Source organism: Argopecten irradians, chromosome 12, assembly GCF_041381155.1.
Source record: "Argopecten irradians isolate NY chromosome 12, Ai_NY, whole genome shotgun sequence".
Taxonomy (NCBI): Eukaryota; Metazoa; Mollusca; class Bivalvia; order Pectinida; family Pectinidae; genus Argopecten; species Argopecten irradians.
Genome location: NC_091145.1, coordinates 16,700,368 through 16,723,432, shown reverse-complemented (window position 1 = coordinate 16,723,432; position 23,065 = coordinate 16,700,368). Strand labels below are relative to the sequence as shown.

Below are 23,065 nucleotides of genomic sequence, written 5' to 3'. Positions count from 1 at the left end.
TCTGTTTTTTAATTAATAATCATATTTAAGCACCAAAAAACTTGTCGATCTCCCTTTTGCCTAGTGCTATCTTCCTTGAATCTCTTATATGTGTTTATCTCCCTTGTATCTCTGTAACCTCCCTTCAACCTGTGTGTGATATTATCATTGTACTTTTAAGACTTCTCAAATTCCACCTGTGAAGTTAAGCTGAAACTTGCCGGGAATGACACTGACAGGGACCAGATTTTTATTTTTCATTTGATCCGAAATCCAAAATGACTGCCATCTTGAAATTGCATTTAAAACTTCTTCTCAAGTGATGTTATAGCAATTTAACTGAAATTTTTCTGAAATGTTCCTGACATGATCAGACTAAATGTAATTTTTCGGGTCAATCCGTAATCCAATATGTCTGAAAACACTGTCAAAGGCCTATGAGCCTCTTGACTTCTTCGTGTTTTATCTTCCTTGCACAAACATACAGTGTATATTGTTAATGTGCCATTGCCAGTATTTGTTCATCGGATCCTTGAAATTGTGTCTTACTGTAATTGTGATCAACTTACCAGTCCTTCATCATATACCTACTTGCTGTTATGTCTTACATTATCACTAACAGTCTTTCCCAATTACATCATTCATCATTCATTTCTGACTTTTTCTGTTGTGAAGTCCTTCATCTCTGACCTGTTTCTGTTTGTGATCCTTCTCTCTGACCTGTTTTCTGTTGTGACGTCCTCCATCTCTGACCTGTTTTCTGTTGTGACGTCCTCCATCTCTGACCTGTTTTCTGTTGTGACGTCCTCCATCTCTGACCTGTTTTCTGTTTGTGATGTCCTTCATCTCTGACCTGTTTTCTGTTGTGACGTCCTTCATCTCTGACCTGTTTTCTGTTGTGACGTCCTCCATCTCTGACCTGTTTTCTGTTGTGACGTCCTCCATCTCTGACCTGTTTTCTGTTGTGACGTCCTCCATCTCTGACCTGTTTTCTGTTGTGACGTCCTCCATCTCTGACCTGTTTTCTGTTGTGACGTCCTCCATCTCTGACCTGTTTTCTGTTGTGACGTCCTCCATCTCTGACCTGTTTTCTGTTGTGACGTCCTCCATCTCTGACCTGTTTTCTGTTGTGACGTCCTTCATCTCTGACCTGTTTTCTGTTGTGACGTCCTCCATCTCTGACCTGTTTTCTGTTGTGACGTCCTCCATCTCTGACCTGTTTTCTGTTGTGACGTCCTCCATCTCTGACCTGTTTTCTGTTGTGACGTCCTCCATCTCTGACCTGTTTTCTGTTGTGACGTCCTCCATCTCTGACCTGTTTTCTGTTGTGACGTCCTCCATCTCTGATCTTTTTCTGTTGTGACGTCCTCATCTCTGACCTGTTTTCTGTTGTGACGTCCTCCATCTCTGACCTGTTTTCTGTTGTGACGTCCTCATCTCTGACCTGTTTTCTGTTGTGACGTCCTCCATCTCTGACCTGTTTTCTGTTGTGACGTCCTCCATCTCTGACCTGTTTTCTGTTGTGACGTCCTCCATCTCTGACCTGTTTTCTGTTGTGACGTCCTTCATCTCTGACCTGTTTTCTGCTGTGACGTCCTCCATCTCTGACCTGTTTTCTGTGTGACGTCCTTCCATCTCTGACCTGTTTTTGCTGTGTGACGTCCTTCATCTCTGACCTGTTTTCTGTTGTGACGTCCTCCATCTCTGACCTGTTTTCTGTTGTGACATCCTCCATCTCTGACCTGTTTTCTGTTGTGACGTCCTTCATCTCTGACCTGTTTTCTGTTGTGACGTCCTCCATCTCTGACCTGTTTTCTGTTGTGACGTCCTCCATCTCTGTCCTGTTTTCTGTTGTGACATCCTCCATCTCTGACCTGTTTTCTGTTGTGACGTCCTCCATCTCTGTCCTGTTTTCTGTTGTGACGTCCTCCATCTCTGACCTGTTTTCTGTTGTGACGTTCCTCCATCTCTGACCTGTTTTCTGTTGTGACGTCCTCCATCTCTGTCCTGTTTTCTGTTGTGACGTCCTCCATCTCTGTCCTGTTTTCTGTTGTGACGTCCTCCATCTCTGACCTGTTTTCTGTTGTGACGTCCTCCATCTCTGTCCTGTTTTCTGTTGTGACGTCCTCCATCTCTGACCTGTTTTCTGTTGTGACGTCCTCCATCTCTGTCCTGTTTTCTGTTGTGACGTCCTCCATCTCTGTCCTGTTTTCTGTTGTGACGCCCTTCATCTCTGACCTGTTTTCTGTTTTGATGTCATTCATCTCTGTCCTGTTTTCTGTTGTGACGCCCTCCATCTCTGACCTGTTTTCTGTTATGACGTCCTCCATCTCTGTCCTGTTTTCTGTTGTGACGCCCTTCATCTCTGACCTGTTTTCTGTTTTGATGTCATTCATCTCTGACCTGTTTTCTGTTGTGATGTCATTCATCTCTGACCTATTTTCTGTTTTGATGTCATTCATCTCTGACCTATTTTCTGTTGTGACGTCCTCCATCTCTGTCCTGTTTTTTGTTGTGACGCCCTTCATCTCTGATCTGTTTTCTGTTTTGATGTCATTCATCTCTGACCTGTTTTCTGTTGTGATGTCATTCATCTCTGACCTGTTTTCTGTTGTGACGTCTTCCATCTCTGTCCTGTTTTCTGTTGTGACGTCCTCCATCTCTGATCTGTTTTCTGTTATGACATCCTCCATCTCTGATCTGTTTTCTGTTGTGACGTCCTCCATCTCTGATCTGTTTTCTGTTGTGACGTCCTCCATCTCTGACCTGTTTTCTGTTGTGACGTCCTCCATCTCTGATCTGTTTTCTGTTATGACATCCTCCATCTCTGATCTGTTTTCTGTTATGACATCCTCCTTCTCTGATCTGTTTTCTGTTGTGACGTCCTCCATCTCTGACCTGTTTTCTGTTGTGACATCCTCCATCTCTGACCTGTTTTCTGTTGTGACGTCCTTCATCTCTGACCTGTTTTCTGTTGTGACGTCCTCCATCTCTGATCTGTTTTCTGTCGTGCCATCCTTCGTCTCTCTAGTTTTATGTTGTAACGTTCATCATCTCTGATCCGTTTTCAACCCGCCATCATCAAATGGTGAGCTATTTATATCGCCTTTCCTCCATGGTCCTTCCTTACTTCTGTCCGTTAACAATTCTTGTTACCGCTATTTCTCTGAAAGTACTGAAGAGCACTTTCACAAGTTGCATGTGTTGTTTGTTGTTTAAGTTTGAAAAACAGAGAAAGACTTCTCTTTTCATTGTCAGACAGATCATTCTTAATTTTGTGAGTGCCCTGATCCCTCTGGGATCTCTTATTTCGTTTGTGACATCCTTCATCTCCGACGCCACTAGAGTGTCCATAGACCATTTTTAGACGTTTTGGTGTATAGTAGATCAATGGAGTGTATTATCGTCAGGGGGTAGTTATCGCTAGTTTTTCCTAAATTTAACATTATTTTGACAAATGTTAGTAGTACATATATTTTCCTTTTTTTATCTGGACCCCTTAAACGCCTATAAATGGTTTAGGGCACTCTGGTGGGTACAAATTGATATTAACTTTTCATAACTTATTTTCATTACCCTTGTGATTTTCCCAATACAAGTAAAGGAAGTTTTCTTTTCCCTGGTAACCAGTAGGAGGTGATTGGAACCCGCAAAGTAGAATGTAAATTAACATTCTAGAGACTGGTAGTCAGTCTAGATTCATTAGGCCAAAAATATATCTGTTTAGGGTTGTACTGGCAAAAACATGGGGTCGGTAGGTCGGGAGCATTTTTTGTGTTTCGCTCTAAAATAATGGTCGGAACCGGAGTCTGAGATCGAAATCCCGACTTTTATATTTTTTTCTTGGAAAAGTGGACAAAAAATTAGGGTTGGTCGGGTAACCCTAAACAGACATTTTTTTCCTTACAGTTTAAGTGTGTTAACTAATGTCCATTCAGTTTCGATATTGTCAACTTCTACTGTAGTCAGCATTCAGGAGATTTATCAACTAAATTCATCATTCTAATATTTGTCGATCGCCTTTTATGCGAAGGGTATTTATTTTTGAAACGAAACTAATCAGAATGTTGAATATTCCCGCGCTGGTACATGGAGCGACGTTTCTAATTTTAGAATCGACCTACACCGGAAGTCAGCAACACGTGGTTTATTATTATTATTTTGCAGCTGATAAGGCCAAAAGCGTACCCGATAGTTACACCATCTCGAGAACTTGGCAGGTAAAAAAATAACATAAAGGCTAAACAACAAATCATTTATCGACCAAAATGATAACAATAATTTAATTCGAATACAAATTTTAGAAGTAAGGGCGACCATCCGTCAAAACAGGTTACTATATAATATATTTAGGTGGTTGCATGCGCATTTCGGTTATTTTCATGACTTTTATAGTACGACAGATTTGAGAAACATGCATGTACTATTGTGTGCATGTTCCAGCATAGTGCAGTAAGGGCTCTATACATTTTACACACGATCTTCTTTTGTCATCAACTCGCAATGAAATAATGACACTCTAAGTACAGGAGTTTGACGTTCTGTCAATAATATATAGTATAGGCCTACATATATAAAAAAATACCCCTATTTACTATATAAAGTGTTTTTATATAGTATATAGGGGTATTTTTTTATATATATGTATACTATATGTTATTGACAGAACGTCAAACTCCTGTGCTCTAAGCTTGTTTTCCGATCCCGAAATGTGTTTATTTACTGTATTACATGTATCATTATATGAATAAAATACTGTTTAAACTAATGACATCCTACATATTTGTTTATTCATCTCATAGTCATACTCTGCTGCATATAGATACATTTGTGATTTCGAATATATGATGTGCTGTATACATTCGTGTTGTATTAGTGATTTAATTAGTAAAATATTGATAAATAGTATGGTCATTCCATGTCCAAATTCTTAAAGCTTTCATCTAGGTCTAGGTCTCTAGTATTTATAGCTAAAATTACATTAAATCATTCAGTGACTTTGACAATCTTTCAATGTCAAATGCCTTGACACATATTTCTATTAGATTGTTTTTACATGGTAAATATACTTAAAGGCATCAAAACGAATCATGTTACATACATATATATTTCATAACAATAATGATAATGTAAAATAAAAGTCTGACTGTACACTTAAAGTAATAGAGCATGACCTTTAAAGGTCAAATGTCATTTTAGGCTTCTTCATTACACCTAGTACATAGGTATTAGATAAGCATGCTGGCATGTCAAACCCATTAGATACTAATGCAACATAGAGATTAGCTACTGTTGAAGGGGAAAAGATATCACTTTAAAGTCAGTCAGAAGGAGATATCTTTTCCGCTACAACAGTAGCTACATAGAGATTATATTGGTATAGTCTATAGTGTGTCTTTCAACACGGACAAGCTTGCTTCATACCTGTGACTTAAGTGCCACTACTTTTAAAGTACTTTAAATTACCTGGAGCTATAGATATAACATTGCTATAGCTACTGTATTTTGAAAACACATTCTGATTTATGAATTATTTTCATTTCTTTCAGTTGCGACTTCAGTACTAAGAGAATAAAACAAAGGGAAGTAACTCTGATAGATCATGTAAAAACACTATTTTCTATTTTTACTATCTTATAGATTCATCTGTATTTGTATACTTTTACAGGGTATTTGTGTTTCGAAATAGCAAAAAAAAAAAAAAAAAATACACAATCATGGATAATGTTGCATTGCCAAGGGAGACTGGGAGGCTGATAGCAGAGACAAGCAAAGATGTCACTGTTAATGACGAAGGAGTACGGAAACTAGCAAAGCTGGTAATAGAAGAGTTAACCCAAAGGAAGATTTTGATACGATCAAAGATAACATTTTATCATTGATACGATCAAAGATAACATTTTATCATTGATACGATCAAAGATAACATTTTATCATTGATACGATCAAAGATAACATTTTATCATTGATACGATCAAAGATAACATTTTATCATTGATACGATCAAAGAAAATATTTTATCATATTTCAAAAAAGTAGTTCATGTGAATAATTTTGATTTGTGACTTTAAGTTATGATGATTGAGAGAAAAATAATAATATTCAATAGACAGGTACAGTTTTTGGAATGTTTTTTCTTTATATCTTCAATAATTGGTGCCAGACAGAAAATAATGTAATTTAAAACTTAGATATAAGAATATGCTGGTTGAAAATAAGATATGGATGCTTTCACTTGCATAAATTTAAATTGATATAAAAAGTATGACTACAGAATCAATCATTTTACAATAAGCAAATATGTCATATCCAATTCATATAACTTTAGATTACATCTTGTTTAATCAATGGGAAAATGACTTTTTGATTAATTAATGGTATTTTTTTATCCTAATCAGATGGCTGAATGTGTGAAGACAAACAAATACACTATTGAAAGCTGGAAAACTGACCATGAGCTGAACCCCAGCAAGATGACCAAAGCTGAAGTTGATTGGTAATAAAATATAAAAGTCTTTACTGCATAGAAATATGAATTATTTGATACATGTATGGCATGAAAATCAATTAGTTAACTGACATTTCATTGAATTCTGCATTTACTGTTATAGATAAACAAGACATGGGGTTGAAAATATAGTCTCTTTCAGAAATAGTTTAAGTCTTTGATGATATTCATTTTAATGGGAAAGAAAAGTTATTCTTTAAGAGAAATCTAAGATCCTCTGTACTTAGTGAACTATAAGATCTTCTCTTCTTAGACATAGAATTATATACTGTTAAGTGTAGTCATTGTGTATAGAAATATTCCTGAAACTGATTGTTTCATGAGTCATTCACGAAAATTTCTACACATGAAATGTTTTGAATATCATAAACCACAAAAATTATATGCATGAAGATTTCTTGATTTACCATTTTGCAAAAAAATGTACATGTATTTATACACTGTTAGTGTATATAAACCTTGAATTGTTTTATCAGGATATTCGTGGCAGACACCTTGAATTTCTCATTCTGGTCAATGAACGACAAACAGAAGTTCAAGGTCATATACAAGGGGAAAGAATACACAGGTTACTGGTCATGGGTGGCAGCTCTTAACCGTGCTCTGGATGTAAGTAAATCAACTCCTTCATCCCTGTAGTTAAGTTTAAACTCTTCTGGTTTTAAAACTGAAGCAGCTAGTTCATTTTGAATTTCTAGGGGTGACTGAGTAAATAGGTTGTTCTCAAAATTTGCTCAATATAGCAATATCAACTTTAGTTATACCATGGCTATCAATGGTACATGTATGATTAAATAATTTGTAGTTATTAAATAAACACATTGTGATTTGCAAATGGAAACACACTCATACTTTATTTTAATTTATAAATAATTTATTGAAGTTTAACATGAATGAACATATCACTAATTTCATATGGCACCAGCATAAAATTCAATTGAAAGTTCATTTATTTGTGATAATAATATCTAATTGAACCTTCACCTAAGGGAATACAACTGCTTTAAAGCGCCGTCTATAATAGTGTATCATAAACAACTACCATATTTTTAGGTCACCTGAGACGAAGTCTTAAGTGACCTATTCTAATCGCCTTTTGTCCGTCGTCGTCGTGCGTCGTCCGTCGTCCGTCGTATGTCCGTAAACAATTTACATTTTCGACTTCTTCTCCAAAACTGCTGAAGCAATTTCAATGAAATTTTGCACAAACCTTCTAAGGCATAAGGCCAATCAAAATTGTGAATTATATGGTCCCCACCCCCCAGGGGGCTGTGGTAGGGGCCAAAAGGGGTAAAATTGAGTAAAATTTCAAAAATCTTCTTCTCTACTCACAGATGTGGTAGAATCAAATACTCTTCATAGATAGAAAGGTCTTAAGGTCCTTTACAAAAATTGTGAATTATATGACCCTGGGGTCTCTAGTTTCCCCCTGGGGAGGGGGTTAAGTTTACTATACTTTATATTGAGAAAACACATTTTTGCGCATTATTTGGTCATTTGTAATAGGAAATGAGTCAAATGTTGTCAGAATTATCAGTATGAGATGGCCATTTAATCCTAATAACAAATTTTCTATGACTGACCCCCAGGGGCCTTAGGGGCGGGGTCAAAAGGGGTCAAATAGGCTAAAACTTCAAAAATCTTCTTCTGAAATTCTGGAAATGGTAGAATCAAATACTTTTCATAAATAGAAAGGTCTTAAGGTCCTTTACAAAAATTGTGAATTATATGACCCTGGGGTCTCACGTTTCCCCCTGGGGAGGGGGTCAAGTTTACTATAGTTTATATAGGGAAAACACATTTATGAGCATTTTTTGCTCAATTTTCATAGGAAACGAGTCAAACTTGGTTAGAATTATTAGCCTGAGATAGCATTTTAATATCATATCCACATTGGTTCTGGCCGACCCCCTGGGGGCAGAGGGGCGGGGCTAAAAAAGGGTCAAATAGGCTAAAACTTCAAAAATCTTCTTCTGAATTCTGGAAATGGTAGAAACAAATACTTTTCATAAATAGAAAGGTCTTAAGGTCCTTTACAAAAATGTGAATTATATGACCCTGGGGTCTCACATTTCCCCCTGGGGAGGGGGTCAAGTTTACTACGGTATAGTTAATATAGGGAAAACACATTTATGAGCATTTTTTGCTCAATTTTCATTGGAAACGAGTCAAACTTGGTTAGAATTATTAGCCTGAGATAGCATTTTAATATCATATCCACATTGGTTCTGGCCGACCCCCTGGGGGCAGAGGGGCGGGGCTAAAAAAGGGTCAAATAGGCTAAAACTTCAAAAATCTTCTTCTGAATTCTGGAAAAGGTAGAAACAAATACTTTTCATAAATAGAAAGGTCTTAAGGTCCTTTACAAAAATTGTGAATTATATGACCCTGGGATCTCCTGTTTTCCCTTGGGGAGGGGGTCAAGTTTACTATAGTTTATATAGGAAAAACACATTAATGTGCATTTTTTGCTCAATTTTCATAGGAAATGAGTCAAACTTGGTTAGAATTATTAGCCTGAGATAGCATTTTAATATCATATCCACATTGGTCCTGGCCGACCCCCTGGGGGCAGAGGGGCGGGGCTAAAAAAGGGTCAAATAGGCTAAAACTTCAAAAATCTTCTAAAATTCTGGATATAGTAGGATCAAATAATTATAGATGGAAAGGTCTTCAGGTGTTTTATAAAAACTGTGAATTATATGACCTTGGGGTCTCATGTTACCCCCTGGGGAGGGGTCAAGTTTACTTTAGTTTATATAGGAAAAACATATTTGTGAACATTATTTGCCCAATTTTCGTAGGAAATTAGGCAAACTTGATTAGAATTATTAGCCTAAGATATAGCATTTTAACATCCATATCCGTCCTCGATGACCCCCTGGGGGACCAGAGGGGCAGGACCAAACAGGGTCAAATTGATTAAAATTTCAAAAAATACCTCTAAGTTCACAGGTTTGATGGAAGCAAATACTCTTCATAGTCTAAAAAGGTCAAATTTATAAATCACTGACCAACTTCAAGGCCCAGCAATAGAGCATATAGTGTTTTTATGTCTGTCATTTGTTTTATTATTTGTTTCATTATATATTCTAACTCAGGTGACCGTTAAGGTTGTATTTTCTGGGGTATAAGTCGCAAGTTATTTCCTTGAAAATTGGGAATTCAATCTATACACCAGTGTTTTATGTGGATTAAAACAAAAATCAGACAATGTTTTGAAGAGAAAAAAATAATGGGAAAAATGAGCATCAAAAACGGAACAAACAGAGAATGATAAGACTCGCAATATTCAAAGACAATCATTTCAAATAATGAAATGTTGATCTGTTCCTACGATTAATTATTACATGGACTAGTCAGAAAATATATTTGCCAAGCTTTATATTGATTCAATCGTAACTATTTTCATTGAAACTGCAGTAATCTTATCGTAGGTCCTCTTTTGTTAATTTATCTAATGACTCTTGTTTTACAGAATGGTATTCCGCTGACAGACCCTAGCTTCTATGCCAGCGTCAGTAAAGAGGAGTTGTGTAACATATTCAAGTCCGACTCTGATTTTGATGTCCCTCTTTTTGAGGAACGATTGCAGGTCCTTCAGGAAGCAGGCAAAGTCCTACTTAAGGTGGTGTATCAACTAAATATTTAGGATCCTACTTAAAGTGTTGTATCATCTAAATATTTAGGATCCTACTTAAAGTGTTGTATCATTTAAATATTTAGGATCCTACTTAAAGTGTTGTATCATCTAAATATTTAGAATCCTACTAAAGTGTTGTACATGTATCATCTAAATATTTAGGATTTAGGAACAGTTATTAGCTTTATTAGAAAATAATTAGTATGTCATGTGGCAGAATAGCTGGGCCGTTTTCGTTTATTCGGAACAACTGGTTCGACCGTTGGTTGAAGTCATTATTTCAAGTATAAATCCTGACAGACCTGCAGTTTTTGATACAGGCCTGTGAGGGCTTTGCCAAGGCTCGTCTGAAAACAGTATAAAATCACCAGGTCCGTCTTTAATTAATAAACTAATTACTAGGTCCAACCAGTCAAACCGTATAATCCAAAATGGTCCAGCTTATGTAGGCATTATACATATCATATTTGACCCAATAAGCTCCCATATCCCTATAAGCACCCCTCACTCTTTTTGAGGCCTCATTTTGACTGACCTCAATTTAAACGCAGACTAAAAATATGAAAATCAATGTGTTCTGTTTTCAATTTCTTTTGCAAATTAATTCATGTCTTACTTTGCGCAATTCCGCCTTTGCATATTACAGAGTTAGCTCCTTTGCAAGTAGGTATCCATTGTGACGTCATTGTTTTATGGGGGCAATTTACGTTGTTTTCTCCGAAAGGTATGATGTTACGCTTGCAAACACATGACGTCACAATCAATTCCTACCCGCAAGGGCAGATAACTCTGTAATATGCAAATACAGAATAAAATTATGAAATGCCAAACCATACCATGTTTTTTGTTTTAGAAATATGACGGGAGTTTTGTAAACTGTATAGAGAAGTGTGAGGGGAGTGCCCAGACATTAATGAAGTTGGTAGTTACAGACTTCCCATCGTACCGGGACGAGGCAGAGTATAACGGAAAACAAGGTGAGATTCAGTGTCTACACAGTGTCTCATACATCACAGGGTCAATGTTACATTTTATAGTTGATTAACTCATTCACCCCTGAAACTTTATAATGAACTGTGCCAGCCTTTGAATCAGAAGTGTCCAAGTGTGTCTTCAGGGGTGAATGAGTTTACAGTATATAAATGTTGCTTCACGTGGAAAATGCGTAAGCAGAGAGTACCAGAACTATGCTAGCTGTGCAGCAACTTTTAGCCAAGGGTATACAGTATAATACTCTCCCTGGTAGTACTGAATACCCTTGGCTAGCTAAGTTTGCTGTGTAGATACTAGGACATGTCATAAATGTGACTTTTATGACTATACATAAGGAAGAGGAATACATGTATCATTAAATGGAACAGGGGAGATGATGTACGTATAGATGTATTTATATCATCTGGAGAGGGGAATATAACATCACCAAGGGGAGATAATCTACAGGTTTATAATTCCAGGGAGGAAAATATAAAACCAATAAGGGGAGGTAATTACAGTTATTTAATTCCATGGAGAGGAATATTGAATCAAAACGGGGAGGTATTGTGCACACATTTTGTATGTATAATTCTATTGAAAAAAAAATAAAAAAATCAATATCAGCGGAGATAATTTACAGTATATAATTCCAGAAAGGGGAATATAAAATCTATAAGGGGAGATAATGTACAGGTATATAATTCCATGGAGGGGAATATAAAATCAATAAGGGGAGATAATGTTTATGTGTGGGAATATAAAATCAATATAAAGGAGAGTAAATGTACTGGTATATAATTCCATAGAAGGGAATATAAAATTCATAGGGGAGATAATGTACACAAGTGAAGGTAGGCAACATTTTAAACGACTACTTCTCTTGTAAACTAGGTGTCCGACTCGGAGGATAACCTGTTCAAAATATTTCTAAATGATCTACCTAAAAATTTGGAAGACTCTCAAGATCCAGTCTACCTTCAGTCTTCACCTCTTAATTGTCTGATGTACACAGATGATGTTGTCCTTCTTTCAGCCTCAGCTGCAGGCCTCCAGAAGAAACTCGATCTTTTAAATTCATACTGCACAGACTGGTGTCTTAATGTGAATGTTCAAAAAACCAAAGTGGTTGTATTCAATCATTCGGGTCGTCTGATCAAATTACCTTTTTCATTCCAGAACAATACAATTGAATGTGTCCACACTTATAAATACTTAGGATTGATCTTCTCTCCTTCTGGCACTTTTTTCAGCAGCCAGAAAAGAATGTTGTAATAAAGCCCGGAAAGCATACTTCAAACTCCGTAAAGACTTCTTATCATTTAAACCTTCAGTAAAAACATGTCTAAATGTGTTCGACCATAAAATCAATCGATTTTGATATTTGGGGCTGTTTTGATACGAATGCACCAAGATTTAAAAGAAAATTGCCCACTCTAGATAATATCTACAACAATTGGGAAAGCGAGCTTCTGCATTTAAAACTTTACAAATTTCTCCTCAGTGTACAAAAAAAAAAGTACAAACTTTGCTGTACGATTGGAACTTGGACGCTTTCCGATCCATTTTGATATAATCAAGGGGATGGGCATGTACTGATATCATCTTGAACATACAGCGCACCAATTTCCCTTGCTACATGAGGCTGTATTATGCTCTAACTTATTATGTGAAAACGGTAAATCTTCATGGTTCAGTTGTATCAATTCTATCTTTTCAATGACTGACACAAATAAGAGTATAATCAATAAATCTGAATATCAATTCAAACGCATTCTTATTAAAAGTCTTCGTGAACATTATATTAAAATGTGGCGCACAACACGCGGTATGTTGAAGGATGGCAAGCTCTTATTGTAATTTAAAAAGTAACATTGGTACAGAACAGTATCTCTCATCTCTCTCCAATTTCAATTCGAGACGATCTCTCACCAAACTTCGCATTTTCGCGCATAGACTGATGATAGAAGCTGGACGTTTTTTAAAGATACCCCGGGACGAAAGGCATTGTAAAAATTGTAATGACAGACACATAGAGGACGAAGTCCATTTTCTATTTGCCTGTGATAAATATAGAGCACAACGTCAGAAATTAATCAATGTATGCCATGACGTATGTCCAAATTTTTTACACTTAAATCCACTTAACCAATTTATATGGCTCTTGAACAACGAAAACATGAATATCCTTATGCCTCTGTCTGATTTTATTTCACAGAACCTTCCTCGGTAATTATATAACTCAATTTCCCACTGAAATGACACAACCACTTCTCGTTGTTGCTAACAGTTAAGAATCTAACTATAAAATTGTATACATTTTACATGTAACTATCTATCTACTGTTGGTTGTTATCTACTATTATATAACCTTTATAGTTATTTACTCATGAATCTCTAGTTATAAGTGCGTTTTCACTTTAAAAAGTGTCCTGTATGATGTCTACTTTATGTAATCATAAATGTTTTGTATGTAAATGCCCCGTGCGGGACCTTGATTGGTTTAATAAACATTGTCTATTGTCTATTGTGCATAATTCCAGGAAAATGAATGTAAAATCAATAAGGGGAGGGAGGTAATGTACATGTGTATAATTCCAGGGAGGGGAATATAAAATGATTAAGGGGAGATAATGTGTAAATTCACATTAAATTATATAAATGATACTTTGAATATTAAAATATGGTTTTTGCTTTTTTTACAGTGGCATTTTACAAGCGAGCACAGATTCTGATTGCTGACATTTGGGCGTGTTTTGAGGGTAGAAGCTATGGAGAATTTCATGATATAGACACCATAACAATGTTTGCAGATTACAGGTACAGTCTATCTTATCTATTTATCTTGTCATAAATAAGCCTTGATATAATCTTAATGTACATTTGTGTTTATAGTCATCAAAAAACATAACTCTTTGTCCTGATAACTGCAATGTTTTAATTTTCAAAATGTCATATATCTACCTTAATAAGAAAACTTTGTCAAAATAATTCCCATGGGCTACAATAATTTAGGAAGTTCCCCCTAAATCAAATTGAAGTTATACAACCTTTCTTAGTATCTCCAAAATATTGATTTATTCCAAAAGGCTATATGACTGTGGATTTCAACAGCATATACCTGTGTATGATGTAATTTGAAATATTGCTTATGAAATTCTATATTTCCTGAAAGTTATGGGTATTAATTTACCAACTTAATTCTTCAAAACTTATGGTTTTCAATAGATTAAGAACAGGTCAAAAGTTTTACCTAGTTATGGAACATTTAGCTTTATAATGAGATAGATGAGTATATCAGACATATCCTCATCTCTATATATGAATTATGATAGTAAAAGTGTTTACTAATTACCGTATAGCCAGCTATTTTCATGGGTCAACATTTTTGGAATTTGGTCAAACCATCTTAAAACAAGAAAATGAAATTCAAAATTTTAGTGGTTATGATTTTTTGCAATCTGTACCTTTTGTGTAAATGGAAGGGAGACAATGTTGCATTTATTTTGGGATTGTTGCTGTGTTAAGTCTTTTTGGTCCTCCCTTTTTAATTTGATACAATTAAAACATGGCCTTGTGGTACCTTTCAGTCCCCAATCAATTCTTTTTGGGGTAAATCAATGTTGACAGATGAGAGTTGTTACTATTGAGATTTTTTATCTACTATTGTAAGCAAAGGGAGACAATCCCAACTTTTGTTATGGGTAAGCTGTATCTATCTTACTGGTATTACAAAAAAAAAAAAAAAAAAAAAAAATAGAAAAAGCTGGGCTCTACTTTTACATTGTAAAAAAGAGAGAGAAAATTAGAAACAAATGGAACTTTATTATGGATTTAATTCAATAGGAAGTTAAGCAAAATATCTTTTTTCTGTATGAATATAAGAATTCCACATGCTTGTATGGATTTTTAAGTACAGTACTATAGTAATATTTATACGCAAATAGCTGAAATTGGATTTGGACATGAATTGTTATATCACTTGTTGTAATATTACATATGATTGAATTAAAAATATACATGATAATTTTTTTTTTAGATCTGGCTTTAGAGTATGGTTCAAACTGAATATATTGCTGATCAAAGTTTTGCAATCATAGCAGTATCCCATAGATTATCATCTCTGTGAAAATAACTGGCTATAAGGTATGATGTCATGTCAGATAAGACATTCTACATGTGTTAACAGGATTCCTCAGGCCTTGGTCTGTGAAAATAACTGGCTATAAGGTATGATGTCATGTCAGATAAGACTTTCTACATGTGTTAACAGGATTCCTCAGGCCTTGGTCTGTGAAAATAACTGGCTATAAGGTATGATGTCATGTCAGATAAGACATTCTACATGTGTTAACAGGATTCCTCAGGCCTTGGTCTGTGAAAATAACTGGCTATAAGGTATGATGTCATGTCAGATAAGACTTTCTACATGTGTTAACAGGATTCCTCAGGCCTTGGTCTGTGAAAATAACTGGCTATAAGGTATGATGTCATGTCAGATAAGACATTCTACATGTGTTAACAGGATTCCTCAGGCCTTGGTCTGTGAAAATAACTGGCTATAAAGTATGATGTCATGTCAGATAAGACATTCTACATGTGTTAACAGGATTCCTCAGGCCTTGGTCTGTGAAAATAACTGGCTATAAGGTATGATGTCATGTCAGATAAGACATTCTACATGTGTTAACAGGATTCCTCAGGCCTTGGTCTGTGAAAATAACTGGCTATAAGGTATGATGTCATGTCAGATAAGACATTCTACATGTGTTAACAGGATTCCTCAGGCCTTGGTCTGTGAAAATAACTGGCTATAAGGTATGATGTCATGTCAGATAAGACATTCTACATGTGTTAACAGGATTCCTCAGGCCTTGGTCTGTGAAAATAACTGGCTATAAGGTATGATGTCATGTCAGATAAAGACTTCTACATGTGTTAACAGGATTCCTCAGGCCTTGGTCTGTGAAAATAACTGGCTATAAGGTATGATGTCATGTCAGATAAGACATTCTACATGTGTTAACAGGATTCCTCAGGCCTTGGTCTGTGAAAATAACTGGCTATAAAGGTATGATGTCATGTCAGGTAAGACATTCTACATGTGTTAACAGGATTCCTCAGGCCTTGGTCTGTGAAAATAACTGGCTATAAGGTATGATGTCATGTCAGATAAGACATTCTACATGTGTTAACAGGATTCCTCAGGCCTTGGTCTGTGAAAATAACTGGCTATAAGGTATGATGTCATGTCAGATAAGACATTCTACATGTGTTAACAGGATTCCTCAGGCCTTGGTCTGTGAAAATAACTGGCTATAAGGTATGATGTCATGTCAGATAAGACATTCTACATGTGTTAACAGGATTCCTCAGGCCTTGGTCTGTGAAAATAACTGGCTATAAGGTATGATGTCATGTCAGATAAGACATTCTACATGTGTTAACAGGATTCCTCAGGCCTTGGTCTGTGAAAATAACTGGCTATAAGGTATGATGTCATGTCAGATAAGACATTGTGTTAACAGGATTCCTCAGGCCTTGGTCTGTGAAAATAACTGGCTATAAGGTATGATGTCATGTCAGATAAGACTTTCTACATGTGTTAACAGGATTCCTCAGGCCTTGGTCTGTGAAAATAACTGGCTATAAGGTATGATGTCATGTCAGATAAGACATTCTACATGTGTTAACAGGATTCCTCAGGCCTTGGTCTGTGAAAATAACTGGCTATAAGGTATGATGTCATGTCAGATAAGACATTCTACATGTGTTAACAGGATTCCTCAGGCCTTGGTCTGTGAAAATAAACTGGCTATAAGGTATGATGTCATGTCAGATAAGACATTCTACATGTGTTAACAGGATTCCTCAGGCCTTGGTCTGTGAAAATAACTGGCTATAAGGTATGATGTCATGTCAGATAAGACATTCTACATGTGTTAACAGGATTCCTCAGGCCTTGGTCTGTGAAAATAACTGGCTATAAGGTATGATGTCATGTCAGATAAGACTTTCTACATGTGTTAACAGGATTCCTCAGGCCTTGGTCTGTGAAAATAACTGGCTATAAAGGTATGATGTCATGTCAGATAAGACATTCTACATGTGTTAACAGGATTCCTCAGGCCTTGTCTGTGAAAATAACTGGCTATAAGGTATTCATGTCAGATAAGACAACAGGATCCTCAGGCCTTGGTCTGTGAAAATAACTGGCTATAAGGTATGATGTCATTCAGATAAGACATTCTACATGTGTTAACAGGATTCCTCAGGCCTTGGTCTGTGAAAATAACTGGCTATAAGGTATGATGTCATGTCAGATAAGACTTTCTACATGTGTTAACAGGATTCCTCAGGCCTTGGTCTGTGAAAATAACTGGCTATAAGGTATGATGTCATGTCAGATAAGACATTCTACATGTGTTAACAGGATTCCTCAGGCCTTGGTCTGTGAAAATAACTGGCTATAAGGTATGATGTCATGTCAGATAAGACATTCTACATGTGTTAACAGGATTCCTCAGGCCTTGGTCTGTGAAAATAACTGGCTATAAGGTATGATGTCATGTCAGATAAGACATTCTACATGTGTTAACAGGATTCCTCAGGCCTTGGTCTGTGAAAATAACTGGCTATAAGGTATGATGTCATGTCAGATAAGACATTTCTACATGTGTTAACAGGATTCCTCAGGCCTTGGTCTGTGAAAATAACTGGCTATAAGGTATGATGTCATGTCAGATAAGACATTCTACATGTGTTAACAGGATTCCTCAGGCCTTGGTCTGTGAAAATAACTGGCTATAAGGTATGATGTCATGTCAGATAAGACATTCTACATGTGTTAACAGGATTCCTCAGGCCTTGGTCTGTGAAAATAACTGGCTATAAGGTATGATGTCATGTCAGATAAGACATTCTACATGTGTTAACAGGATTCCTCAGGCCTTGGTCTGTGAAAATAACTGGCTATAAGGTATGATGTCATGTCAGATAAGACTTTCTACATGTGTTAACAGGATTCCTCAGGCCTTGGTCTGTGAAAATAACTGGCTATAAGGTATGATGTCATGTCAGATAAGACTTTCTACATGTGTTAACAGGATTCCTCAGGCCTTGGTCTGTGAAAATAACTGGCTATAAGGTATGATGTCATGTCAGATAAGACATTCTACATGTGTTAACAGGATTCCTCTCAGGCCTTGGTCTGTGAAAATAACTGGCTATAAGGTATGATGTCATGTCAGATAAGACTTTCTACATGTGTTAACAGGATTCCTCAGGCCTTGGTCTGTGAAAATAAAACTGGCTATAAGGTATGATGTCATGTCAGATAAGACATTCTACATGTGTTAACAGGAAGGATTCCTCAGGCCTTGGTCTGTGAAAATAACTGGCTATAAGGTATGATGTCATGTCAGATAAGACATTTCTACATGTGTTAACAGGATTCCTCAGGCCTTGGTCTGTGAAAATAACTGGCTATAAGGTATGATGTCATGTCAGATAAGACATTCTACATGTGTTAACAGGATTCCTCAGGCCTTGGTCTGTGAAAATAACTGGCTATAAGGTATGATGTCATGTCAGATAAGACATTTCTACATGTGTTAACAGGATTCCTCAGGCCTTGGTCTGTGAAAAATAACTGGCTATAAGGTATGATGTCATGTCAGATAAGACATTCTACATGTGTTTAACAGGATTCCTCAGGCCTTGGTCTGTGAAAATAACTGGCTATAAGGTATGATGTCATGTCAGATAAGACTTTCTACATGTGTTAACAGGATTCCTCAGGCCTTGGTCTGTGAAAATAACTGGCTATAAGGTATGATGTCATGTCAGATAAGACTTTCTACATGTGTTAACAGGATTCCTCAGGCCCTTGGTCTGTGAAAATAACTTGGCTATAAGGTATGATGTCATGTCAGATAAAGACATTCTACATGTGTTAACAGGATTCCTCAGGCCTTGGTCTGTGAAAATAACTGGCTATAAGGTATGATGTCATGTCAGATAAGAGACATTCTACATGTGTTAACAGGATTCCTCAGGCCTTGGTCTGTGAAAATAACTGGCTATAAGGTATGATGTCATGTCAGATAAGACTTTCTACATGTGTTAACAGGATTCCTCAGGCCTTGGTCTGTGAAAATAAAGTCTGGCTATAAGGTATGATTCATAGTCAGATAAGACATTCTACATGTGTTAAAACAAGGATTCCTCAGGCCTTGGTCTGTGAAAATAACTGGCCTATAAGGTATGATGTCATGTCAGATAAGACTTTCTACATGTGTTAACAGGATTCCTCAGGCCTTGGTCTGTGAAAATAACTGGCTATAAGGTATGATGTCATGTCAGATAAGACTTTCTACATGTGTTTAACAGGATTCCTCAGGCCTTTGGTCTGTGAAAATAACTGGCTATAAGGTAGATTGTCCTGCAGATAGATATTCTACATGTTTAACCAGATTCCTCAGTTGGCGTCAAAATAACTCAGAATAAGATGTCATGTCAGATTCTACATGTGTTAACAGGATTCCAATCAGGCTAACATTGGTCTGTGAAAATAACTGGCTATAAGGTATGATGTCATGTCAGATAAGACATTCTACATGTGTTAACAGGATTCCTCAGGCCTTGTCTGTGAAAATAACTTGGCTTAGAGGTATGATGGATCATGTCAGATAAAGACATTCTACATGTGTTAACAGAATCCTCAGGCCTTGGTCTGTGAAAATAAATGACTATAAGGTATGATGTCATATCAATTATGACATTACTAACATGTGTTAACAGATTCCTCAGACCTTGGTCTGTGAAAATAACTGTGCTATATAGTTAACATGTCAATAAGACATTCTACAGTGCAGGATTCTTGGCCTTGGTCTGTGAAAATAACTGGCTATAAGGTATGATGTCATGTCAGATAAGACATTCTACATGTGTTAAAACAGGATTCCTCAGGCCTTGGTCTGTGAAAATAACTGGCTATAAGGTATGATGTCATGTCAGATAAGACAATTCTACATGTTGTTAACAGGATTCCCTCAGGCCTTGGGTCCTTTAAAATAAACTGTATAAGCGTATGAATGTTCCATAACAGAATAGAGGACTTCACATGTCGTTAGCACAGGCATTTCCTCATGCCTTGGTTCTGAGAAATAACTGGCATATGGTATTATGTCCATGTCAGAATAAGACTTTCTACATGTGGATAGACAGGATTCCCAGGCCTTGGCTGTGAAAATAACTGCTAAAAGGTATGAATGTCATGTCATGATAAGACATTATCTACATTAGGATCGTGTTAACAGGAATCCTCAGGCCATTGGTCTGTGAAAATAACTGGCTATAAGGTATGATGGTCAATGTCAGATAAGACATTCAACATTTGTTAACAGGATTTCCGCAGCCTTGGTTCTGTGAAAAATAACTGTCTATAAGGTATGTAATGACATGGACAAGATAATACATTCTACATGTGTTTAACAGGATTTCCTCAGGCCTTGGTCTGTGAAAATAACTGGCTATAAAGTATGATGTCATGTCAGATAAGACTTTCTACATGTGTTAACAGGATTCCTCAGGCCTTGGTCTATTTTGATGCTATGGTGTATTCCAAGGAAATAAAAGAGTACATGAAAGCAGGTCAGTATTTATATACTACCCAGCAGAAGTTAAAACACGAATCTGACTGATTTTACCTTCATCATGAATAGATAGTTTCACTGTGACATTGTGTTAGTATAATATTTCAAATTGCACCTTTGATTGTGCTTTAGTTTAATTTAATTAAAATTAGACTTATAATTCTGCTCCATTACGATGCTCTACGTTACGCTCTAATACAAGATCTAACAGCTCCCTGTTCGGGGTCACCTTATATAAATATATAAACTTTATTTATTTTACTTCGATTGAGAAACAAGTTATACAAATTATGTAAATCACTCTCGATGGCCCGGATGTAAGCACGCGAGGGGTCTTAGTGTGGGAGGAAACCGGAGTGCCCGGAGAAAACCCACGTGATCGGGCAGGTTACCCCTGACCTTTTCACGTCCGTGCCGGGGATCGAACCCTGGCTGGCTAGGTGAAAGGCAAGTGGCTTAACCACTACATCACCCGATCACCCTAAAGGGGTTACCTTAGTATGACCCCTGGCCTAGAATTGAAACATCTAAAGGTCGTATTGTTGGCCGTTAATACTGCCGAATGAATCAACCACACTGAAGATTTTCATAGCGGACACACTAATAAGCTAACCATGGGGTCATGCTGAGGTGACCCCAAACAGTATGATTTTAGATCTTATATTGGAGCGTAAAGTAGAGTATCATATTACATAGTTGAGCGGAATTGCAAGTCTAGTTTTAATTAGATTGGTGCATGTTTTTAGTGTATATAGATATATTCTGTCATAATATTCCATCTATTCAGTTGTATTTATGCACTGAGGTGATAATTGCAATGTCAATTCTTTATTCACCTTTTACAGATAAAATGATGAAGACTGGTGACCGATACGAGATGGAGATTAGGGGATGCAGTATTTGGGCCACTGAGGTAAGTTCTAGTGAATTACTCTTTTCTCAAATATCTAATTTACCATCCAACTGTGAAGAACTGAACTATCTCTACCCACTTCTATTTACATAGCTAAAAATAGAAAACGATAACAAATATTTTAAAGACAAAAAATCATTTAAAGTTTTTATAAGAAAACAAATTGTAACAATGACAAATAATTATTCATTTTACTTTAAAGTTCATATGTATGTGTATATGTAACCTTGTACAGACTATTATTCCTTTGTCTTTACAATTTGTATGTGTCAAATTACATGATTATTGATTATGTTTACAGTTAGTGTGTGAGGAAGCAAGGAAGTTACTACAGGCAGATGATGCGACTAAAGATACCCACATCAACTCCATAATCATCGACCATTATCTGTGGGACTACAGGCGAGACCATGCTGATGATCCAAAAATGGCAGATATTCCATTTCACAAAATACGCTGCATATATTACTGAAAAATATCATACAAAAAAACATCTTCTGTTAGATGAAGGTCATATGTGATAGTCAACCTTCGATTAAGGGGAACTTCTGGCCTTCAGAAGGCAGTCTTTTGAAAGGTCAAGGTCACAGGTGTTTGACCATTTTGTAAGGCATAGGTCAGAGCATATCATATAGAGGATCTTACATGAGTGGCTATGTGATATGAAAATCAAACGATAATTTCATATCACATTGTCACAAGTGTAAGATTCTATTTATCACACAACTTTTAATACTAGAAATATAAGTAAAACTTTAGATTTCATCTCTACATAAAACAGTAGAAATCCGACTGTGATGTTTCCTTCTACTGAGACAATCATGCGATGTCATAACCACACATGTATAAGATTTAATGACGTCAAAACTACCTGTGATGTCACAATAGTGTTATTACACAGTGTCTTACGATATTTATGACATTGTCGTATGACATGGCTGGATGGGCTAGTTATGTGATTAAGTCAATAAGATGAATTCAAAGTGATTTCTGATGTCTACATATTAATCTTCTATTAGTTATATCAGGAAAATGTTTATGTCTGACCAATAAAAACTTATGAATTTTTATAACATGTGTGATTGCCTTTAGACTTCAGACTTTTTATACTGATTCACATTCATAATCTTAAGGTGTGCTGTACATTATGTCCAATCAACTGTTCTATGGCGCCGTCTTTTGATGAGTTTTATCAACTTACTTTATGGTTTAATTGTTTTTTTATGTATACATGTATAACATTGTGTAAAGCCTTTTAGATGTATTAAAAGTATTTATTTTTTGTATACTTTTGTATTGACTTCAAATCTAATTAATGTGTTCTTTAGTTCTCTTTTCACTTGAAATCTCCTACCAACACTGAATTAACAGTTGATCTATTCAAATGTTTTTTT

At 36.3% G+C, this 23,065-nt stretch overlaps 3 protein-coding genes across 3 annotated transcripts; 1 reads left to right on the top strand and 2 right to left on the bottom strand.

Moving 5' to 3' along the window:
• Positions 1-627: 627 nt before the first annotated feature.
• On the bottom strand, positions 628-1,320 carry LOC138304965 (uncharacterized protein PF3D7_1120000-like). Its single transcript, XM_069245383.1, has one exon. The coding sequence runs from the start codon at positions 1,318-1,320 to the stop codon at positions 628-630; it is 693 nt and encodes a 230-aa protein (XP_069101484.1).
• Positions 1,321-1,544: 224 nt separating this feature from the next.
• On the bottom strand, positions 1,545-2,969 carry LOC138304964 (uncharacterized protein PF3D7_1120000-like). The gene has a single exon (XM_069245382.1). The coding sequence runs from the start codon at positions 2,967-2,969 to the stop codon at positions 1,545-1,547; it is 1,425 nt and encodes a 474-aa protein (XP_069101483.1).
• Positions 2,970-3,908: 939 nt separating this feature from the next.
• LOC138336380 (queuosine 5'-phosphate N-glycosylase/hydrolase-like) lies at positions 3,909-22,299 on the top strand. Its single transcript, XM_069285856.1, has 10 exons — positions 3,909-4,199; positions 5,648-5,798; positions 6,378-6,475; positions 6,964-7,096; positions 9,966-10,115; positions 10,984-11,107; positions 13,808-13,922; positions 20,686-20,756; positions 21,604-21,671; positions 21,973-22,299. Exons 2-10 carry the CDS (start codon positions 5,697-5,699, stop codon positions 22,141-22,143), a joined length of 1,032 nt encoding a protein of 343 aa, XP_069141957.1. The 5' UTR covers positions 3,909-4,199; positions 5,648-5,696; the 3' UTR covers positions 22,144-22,299.
• Positions 22,300-23,065: the final 766 nt, after the last annotated feature.

Excerpts from the sequence above, each read along its gene's own strand:
- LOC138304965 (XM_069245383.1), bottom strand. The coding sequence starts at position 1,320 with ATGGAGGACGTCACAACAGAAAACAGGTCAGAGATGGAGGACGTCACA.
- LOC138304964 (XM_069245382.1), bottom strand. The coding sequence starts at position 2,969 with ATGGAGGACGTCACAACAGAAAACAGGTCAGAGATGAAGGACGTCACA.
- LOC138336380 (XM_069285856.1), top strand. The coding sequence starts at position 5,697 with ATGGATAATGTTGCATTGCCAAGGGAGACTGGGAGGCTGATAGCAGAG. Across the intron at positions 5,799-6,377 it reads TACGGAAACTAGCAAAGCTG|ATGGCTGAATGTGTGAAGAC; the intron begins GTAATAGAAGAG and ends TATCCTAATCAG. Across the intron at positions 21,672-21,972 it reads GCAGTATTTGGGCCACTGAG|TTAGTGTGTGAGGAAGCAAG; the intron begins GTAAGTTCTAGT and ends TTATGTTTACAG.